Source organism: Arachis hypogaea, chromosome 13 (genome assembly GCF_003086295.3).
Source record: "Arachis hypogaea cultivar Tifrunner chromosome 13, arahy.Tifrunner.gnm2.J5K5, whole genome shotgun sequence".
Classification (NCBI taxonomy): domain Eukaryota; kingdom Viridiplantae; phylum Streptophyta; class Magnoliopsida; order Fabales; family Fabaceae; genus Arachis; species Arachis hypogaea.
The window spans coordinates 137260096-137268698 of NC_092048.1; the positions used below are offsets into that span (position 1 = coordinate 137260096).

An 8603-nucleotide genomic window follows, 5' to 3' on the forward strand; every position below is an offset into this window, starting at 1 on the left:
CGCGTCGATTGCACAAACGGCCATCCACGCGTTAGCGTGAACGACGCGATCGCGTCGTATGAAAATAGGCATCCCAAGCCATGCGAACAGAAAGTCGCGCGGGCACGCTGCTGGCTTCGCGCGAATAGCATAAAATCCAGGGCACGCGATCGCGTGCCTGACGCTTCCGCGTCGTTTTGGAAAGTTCTTCTTTGCTTGAGGACAAGCAAACCTTTAAGTTTGGTGTTGACGCTGCGCTTATTGGTTTTCTGGCACAAAAGAGAGGCGAATCATCTTCACGAAGGAGCACAACCTGAAGAATAAAGCGACCGCTAGGATAACTAAGGTGGTTGAGTTCCTTTCATTTTTATTCCTCCTTTCTTTTTCTATGTTATGTTCCGGTTTTCTGCTATTTTACTTTGTCTGTTGCATGATCTTTTATTAGTTAGAATCCTAGGATTTTTTTTTAAATTTCTTTAATGCTGAAAAGATATTTCATGTACCACTCACTGAACTTGAATCTAAAAAGAAAAGAAAAAAAGTGATGTATTGTATGAGAAATTGAGTTTAATTATAAGAATAGTCTTATTTACTTAAATGTGGTGGTATTTTCTGTGATTTTTAAATGCATGATATGAACAGTGCATATTTGAATTTGAATCAAGGGATGTTGATGTATAAGGAATAGGAATTTAGAGAATTATTATGACTTCTCTGAAATAAACAAAAATTTAATCCTTGAAGCAAAAGAAACAGCGAAAAAAATAAAAAAATAAAAACAAGGTCCAAGGCTCTGAGCATCAATGACTATGGAGGTCAGACATGATTAAAAGCTCAAAGAGTTGTTTCCCTAGTCATATGCTTGTGGTGTGATTGTGTCAAGTAATCCTTGAGACAGAACACCTAGAGTTGAGATCAATTACATTTAATAGAGTATGCCAAAGGCTTTGAGCACCACTGTCTGGGAGTAATTAAAAGAAAAACTAGAACTCAAAGAGAGTTCCCCAGTTAAGTGCTTGTGGTGTTTCTGTGTCAAGTAAAGCTTGAGACAAAACATTTAAAGTCACGGCTAGGCTCAAGGTGCAAAGCACCAAAGAAAAATAAATTAAAGTAAATGTTACTGTGTTCAAGGATTAAACTGAAATGTAAAGATCAGAGAATTCATAATATTATCTGGATTCTAATTCCGAATAACAATAACATTTTCTATTCAAAGGAGAGTGAGATGCCAAACCTATTCAGGATTACAGTTATAAACCCCACTATAAAAAGAGACATGAGCTTAATCGAACTCTCATTCTCATGCAAATTCACATCCTAAACCTATATTAGTTTTGGTTGCTTGAGGACAAGCAACAGTTTAAGTTTGGTGTTGTGATGCGTGAGCATCTTATCTATCTTTTCCTAGTGAATTTGCATCTAAATTGTTGAGTTTAATTGAGAATTAATTATATTTTAGCCACTATGGATGCTATTTTGAGTTTTGTGCAATTTTATTTATTTTAGATAGCATTCGGATGGATTTGATGAAGTTTCTGCAGAAAAGAAGAAGAAACCAAAGAGATGCCCAGCGAAGACCGACGCGGACGCATGGCTCACGCGACCGCGCGGAATGGAGAAATTGCAATGACGCAATCACGTGTCTGACGCGAACGCGTGAACTGGAATATGCATAAATGACGCGAGCGCGTGGACGACACGGACGCGTCACATGCGCGATCTGCAAAATTACAAATGACGCTGGTTACGAATTTTGGGCTGTTTTGACCCACTTTCCAGCCCAGAAAACACATATTAGAAGCTGTAGAATGGACAAAGCAAGTGGTCCCCAACCATCAACTGAAAATCTGTTAATTAATTCGAATTTAAATTCAAATCTTATCTTTGAGGAAAAGATATTATTTTTAATTTTGATTTTAAAACCTATTAGGATTAGTAATAAATAGAAACTCGGTATATTTAGACAGGCACCATTTTTTACCAATTTGTTACGAGAACCCTTATTTTTCTTTTCTGAACCATGAGCGACTAATCCTCCATTGTTAAGGTTAGGAGCTCTGTCTATTTGTAATGGATTAATTCGTTTAATCTTTCTAATTTATTACATGCTTTGATTTATATTTCAATAATTGTTTTCGCTCTTTATTTTATGAATATGGGTGGAACGGAAGTATGACCCATGTTCTAATTGAGTTCTTGTAAAACTTAGAAAAGCTCTTTACTTGAACAACATCTTGAAAACATATTATCCTAAATTTTAATTATTTGGATTTAATGGAATACGTGACATATAATCTCCTTATTTTTGGGTAATTAGAATTTTTGTGGCATATAAACTGAAAATTGATTTTTACCCTCTAATTGGAATTAACTGACCAAGGAATTGGCAGTTAATGAATAAATTAGTTAGTAATAAAAAAATTTAATTCGGAAAAATAGATAACTCTGAAACCTTAACTATCTTCTCGTTATATTATTCCCAACTTATTTATTTGTCTGTGTTTAATGCTCTTTGAATACCAAAACACTCTTTTCTGCTTGCCTAACTAATCTTATCAAATACTATTGTTGCTTAATCCATCAATCCTCGTGTGATCGACCCTTACTCACGTAAGGTATTACTTGGTACGACCCGGTGCACTTGTCGGTTAGTAAGTGTGGGTTATAAATTCCACACCAAGTGTCAGTAGGGTGTCCACGGGACGATCCAGCCTCGTCATCATGGTGGACTGGAGGTGCTCATCCAGCACGAGCAACCCGTCGTCTAGCACTAGATCGACGAAGGTGATGATCTATCCGGCCTCCGTCATCACCACCAACCTGCTCCTCATGCATCATGTCGTCGAGCCAGCGCCACTCGCGATCAGTGGCACGTGTACCAATGCGTCGTCTCCGCTCCACACATCTGTTATCGGGCATATCCGACGCTGGAACTCTAGTCGGCGCCTGCGACGATCCTCTGAGTATAGCATCGTCCGGAACCTGGGTCGGCCTGGGGTCGGCGAAAGCAATCCTGGTGACAGAATCCTATGTGCAACACGGTGCCACCAGTCCAAGTACTCAGCGGATGGACCGAGATCAACCACTCTCTGGATACTCAACACAGAGCGAACTCGCTCGTCCCAATACTGATGCCATGTCCTATAGTAAGTGGGGAACCATCTATCTCCACCCCTGTCGTCCTTACTATGAAGATACTCAATGTTCAGGGCTGGCTCAAGCAGATGCTGTACGCTCCCTAGCTATGGGAAGACCCTGTCTAACTGATGACACTCAATCACTACAAAGTATATCAGACTGGTGACGGCCCGCCATAACCGGCTGTGCTCCTCAGTCATTATCTTTCGATGGATGACTGGCAGTATGTCCAGAGAACCATAAGGCTCCCACACAATCTTCTATCAGGAGGCAAGTCAGCATTGTACCAATTTATACATATAAGTGGGGGAAGAACTAATAAAATAATGAAAACAAAAACAAATTACTTACATCTCGATGTGTCAGTCGATCCAATGCCAGACAATACTGAATAATCCGTTGTTCCTTCCCATCAGAAGTGGGCAAATATGTGGCCCATATGAGTTGCAGAAATAGCACATAAGTATGTAATTTCATATATAGAACGTTATGAACTTGAAAGAATACGTGAATTAAATTATACCCGGATGCCAATGGAAAAGAGAGAGTGTCAAAACCCTGCGGCTTTAGTGGGGAAACCGCCAAAAGATCCATGACTATAGAAACTATAGGGGTCTAGCCAAGTTGGTGACGTTTCTGTTCGCCACCCTACACATGCATCGGTACAGCCACGCCAACGCAGCGGTTCCCCAACTATAGCTGCCCATGTCGTCAAGTCTCGCCACAAAAGGCAACCAGCGAAGGTGGACCCGATTAGCACTCTTGTCCATGAACAGCTGTGTCGACAGAAGCATCATAATATACGCACATGCATATATGCGCACGGTCTCCTCTGAAGCATCAGCTGGTAACACCCTGAACTGCTCATGGAACCATGTGAAGTGGACTGTGTATAACTTTCTCTTATCCAACGGCGGAAGCTCACCAAATAAGTACTCGAACCACTCCCATGCCGGTCTGGCCCCCTCGATGTGCAGGTGGAAGTCAGTCATGCACCCGGAAACAGCCTGCCCATCCACGGGCATCCTCAGCTGGAATGCCACATCCTGGAGCGTGATAGTACACTCTCTGAATGGCATATAGAAAGTGTGGGTCTCAAGCCACCACCTCTCGATAAATGCGCTGACCAGAGGCTCATCTAACCAGAACCAATGCGCGTTCAGCCTAGCCAGGTGGTACAACCCATCCCTCTCCAAGTAAGGTATGGTCCTATCATGTAACGGCATATTCTGTTGCCTACGGACGCTATACACACATCGGATTGGCTGCATATTCAGAAATAAAGAACATCGACTTAATTTCTAACAATGACATCACCAAACTATCGCTTATGTTTCTATTCTTAAGCTACTTGGGTTTTAAAATTACTAATTTACCATCCACAACTAAAAATCTAACTTCTCTACCTTTATTTTTAAATGTTAAAAGTAAAAGTTTAAATTTCAAATTTTGATTTTCAAACAAAACTAAACCAAGTCTCTATCTTTCTAATTAATAAATTACTTCCTTAATATTTAATAACATATACAGTTATTAAAATATTGAAAGAAAATAAAGACACTTACCTCTTCATTGGTGGTTTTAGCTACGTGAGCAATGCCGTCGAGCCGGTACAACATAACCGCCGTTCATCCTCCATTCTTTCAATGCTCAAGAATTTTCTCTCCCTTCTCTCTACTTTCTCTCTCTAACTTTCTTTCCAAATTTCCTCACATGAATTCCGCTATAGCTTCACGCGGTTTATATAATAAGCCACTATCCTCATAATCCGCTACAGGTTGTAGCGGATTATGCTCTCAAAAAAATTGGTCATAAACCGCTAAAGGGTGTAGTGGTTTATGTTATGCATGCTTTCAACATAATCTGTGAGAGAGTATAGCGGATTACGTGCATCTGGGTTCCGCTACAAGATGTCGCGGATTACATGCAATTGTTTTTGTTGTATTTACGTCTGGAGTTTGCCAATGTTATATTTGCATTATGTTTTCCTTCAACCATTTTATTTGTGTAAATTGCCTAAAGTAAGATGGGCAATATTTTTCATTAACAATTTATAATTATTTTTTAACACTAAAGAGTATAATATTGTCTTATAAGTTTTTAGTAACTATAATTTTCTATTTTTATTTTTAAATTTTAAAAATACTTTTTATCTAGATTTAGCTCAATAAACTAATTATGATAATTAAATTAAATAACTTTAAATTTTATTAAATAAAACAAAAAATTCACAATGACCTAAATAAACAAACAAAATTTTTTTTTTAAAAAAATAAAAAATTATTGAAAATTATTTATACTTCACGAAACATATACTCTAAATTATACAAATACAATATTTGAGATTTGGTTATAACATTGTCCTCTTCCATATTTATATAAATCGCGTTGACTTATAGAGTTTTTATATATTTTACGTACGAATTCTAATAAGAAGACCATGAAAAATCTTAACAATGTGTACAATGGATTTTGAATTTAGCTCAATACAAAAAAAAATCTAAGAAATTATTTTAAAAAATTAACCATTTTAACTATAATTTATCAAAAAAATTCACCCAAATATCCTCTTCCCTCCTAAGCCATCTGCCATTCCCACTCTCATCAATCATCCTACCTTTCCGGCGTTAGAAATTTTCTCATCAACCATCATTATCCACCCTTGTAGGAGCTAAGCCTCAGAGTGGTCCCTGAAGTTACTCTCGTGCTTCATAGTAGTCCCTAAACTTATTAATTACCTAAATTGGTACCTGAAGTTAAACGCCGGGACTCAGTATTGTCCTTCTGGCACATTTTCTCCAGGTGGTGTGATCGGAAAGCTGATGTGGCTAATTTGGTGACACGCGGGCAATCATAACGGCTAGCTGAGGTGGATGAACGAATTTTATTGACTCAATTTGGTCCCTAATTCGAAGTTTAAAATCCCTAATTTCCAAATCTGAAGATCAACCTCCAGTGCCCTTCTCTTCTCTTTTGGTCTCTTCCCTTCGTATCTCTGCAGCATCTTGATACCCAAACGACAATGGCTAGTGCGAGCAATGCTGCTGGAAGCTCGAACAACCCACAATCGTTTGGCTCCATCATGAGAAGAATGAACAGGAACAGGGATTTGCGTTTGCCAGAATGGTGTAGATGCGGTTTGAGACCAGTGCTGCGATGGTCAACGATGGATTCTAATCCAGGGAGACCCTTCGTGGGTTGCCCAAACTACAATGTAAGTGGTTGTTGTTGTTGTGGTTTGCTGTAATTTTGGATATAAATTTGGTTGATTCTTTTAGCTTGGTGCAGACTGTAGGCAAGAAGTGGTGTGGTTTGTTTATGTGGATGGATAAAATTCTTGAAGAAGATGTGATCACATGTGATGGTAGAGCAAGCCCTTCAATTGACAATGAAGAATGGAAGATGAAGTTTGCTTGGAAACTTGGAAGATTAGAGTCTGAAGTTAGGATTCTAAAAGTGGGTGGAGTTTTGGTTTTTGTATTTATGCTGCTGGTTATAGTAGCTATTCTTGTCATAAAGTTTGATAGGCAGTTTGGACAATTGTATCTGGGAAGAAACAAATGAATTATGCATGTTGTTGCTGTAGTTGTACCTGTCAGTTTGTTTGAAAGAAATGAAAATTAAAGTGATTAAAGTGATTGAAACTAGTGTGCTTGCATATGTTAGAATTTGGAGAAACAAGATGAACTAACAATTTATTCATCCAAAATATAATTGTTGTCAATAAAATAGGAGTTGACAGTGTTTGGAATGCAACTTAATTGCATATGAAAGTGCAAAATAAAACAAAAAATCTGACACAGATATCTTCAATAAAGTCATAATTCATAATTCATATTGTAGTGATTACATCCAAAATAAGGCATTATAAAGCCAGAACAATAGTCACCAAAATAAGGCATTATAAAGCCAGAACAATAGTCACCAACTATATCAGAGTTTTCAAAACATAAGTGTCATAAGTTTTCAATCTCCAACACTGGAATTGTAAGCAAGAAAGCATATACAGTACATTACTTCAGCAAAACAGACAAATAAAGACACCATATTGTCCCTAAATATAAAAAACTAAGTCAGTAATTCTTGGTTCTGGGTGGCTTAAATCCCGGATTAGGCACAAATCGCATTGCTGGTAGATTCATTGCTGTTTCAGTGCTTGCAGGCTGACTGCTTGTTGGGAGAGTACTTGCAGATGGAATGCTTGCAGATGGAGGAGATGGAGTGCTTGCAGATGGGGTGCTGGTTGGTTGGGTGGTAGCAGTGGGTGTGGACAACTTTCTCTTAGGAGGCAGTTTGGATGGCCGAACAGGAGGTGGTTGCACCTATGTATGAAACACCAAAAATTTAATGTGACTAAGAAAAATTAATGTATGCGCATAATACATTTATATATATATGGGTAAGTAATATTACCGACCTGTTGCGAGTCGTCAGTTTCTGACATAATATGCTGACTAAGATCAAGCTGAATCTCAACCTGATCCTGTGACACAGCTGGGGCATCACCACCATTTACAGCAGCAGTTGGAGCAGAATTGTTGACCTCACCTCCATTAGCATCAGAATTAGCAGCAGTAGCAGCCGCCACAACAGCTGATTCTTCATCAACGGCCCTCTTATGACAGTTCCTCTTTGTGTGACCAGATTCACCACAATAGCGACAATGTCCTTTTTTATGAACTCTTTTCATCGAGGTCTTCTGCTTTTTGCCTTTACTTGGCTCCTCATCAGCATCATTTCTTCTTTTCTTCTTGATTGGCCCTGGCTTCTTCTTGAACTTTGGTGCTTGAGGTCTATTATAAGGTGATTTCTCCCATAGTGCCTGGCCAGGAATTAGATTTATATGGAAGCCATAGGTGTTGTTGTATGCTTCCATGGTCAACCAGTTATGACAGAATTCATCTGGCCTTCTACCAGCCCTGGCCAAAGCACATGCATGCACACATGGCATCCCTACAAAGAACATCACAGCCATACATAAACAAAATTCGAACTGGAAATCAAAAATAAAAAAACTAAAAAATATGCATAAAAAAACCATACCACTTGGTTGCCAAAAACCACAAGTGCATGATCTCTTGCCTAAGTCCACAACCATATTTGTAGGCCACCCATGAACTTCAAATATTTCGTAATCTGCATCACCAGACCACATGGGAACCCATTTTTTTGATTCCTTTCTTATCTTTTCCAACCTACTTATCTGTATTGGAGGTAGAATCCCGTCATTGTTCCTCAACTTCACCTTGTTTCTGGCTATAGATCTCATGATGTACATCCTGACCTCCTCCAACAGTGTGATAATAGGCTTGGCTCTAGGTTCTTTGATCCGTGAGTTGAAAACCTCACATGCATTATTGCAGATGTTGTCCATTTTAGGTGCAATGCTGAAGAATGCCCTGCTCCATGAATTCTTTGGCCATTTGCATAGATAAGTCCAAGCATCCTTATTTAGCCTTTCCAATTTTTTCATCCTTTCGACAAAT

General features: G+C 38.8%; 1 protein-coding gene across 1 annotated transcript; it reads right to left on the bottom strand.

Moving 5' to 3' along the window:
• Positions 1-3722: 3722 nt before the first annotated feature.
• LOC140177772 (serine/threonine-protein phosphatase 7 long form homolog) lies at positions 3723-4736 on the bottom strand. The gene is made up of 2 exons (XM_072210936.1): positions 4683-4736; positions 3723-4382 (listed from the first exon to the last, which is right to left on the bottom strand). Exons 1-2 carry the CDS (start codon positions 4734-4736, stop codon positions 3723-3725), a joined length of 714 nt encoding a protein of 237 aa, XP_072067037.1.
• Positions 4737-8603: the final 3867 nt, after the last annotated feature.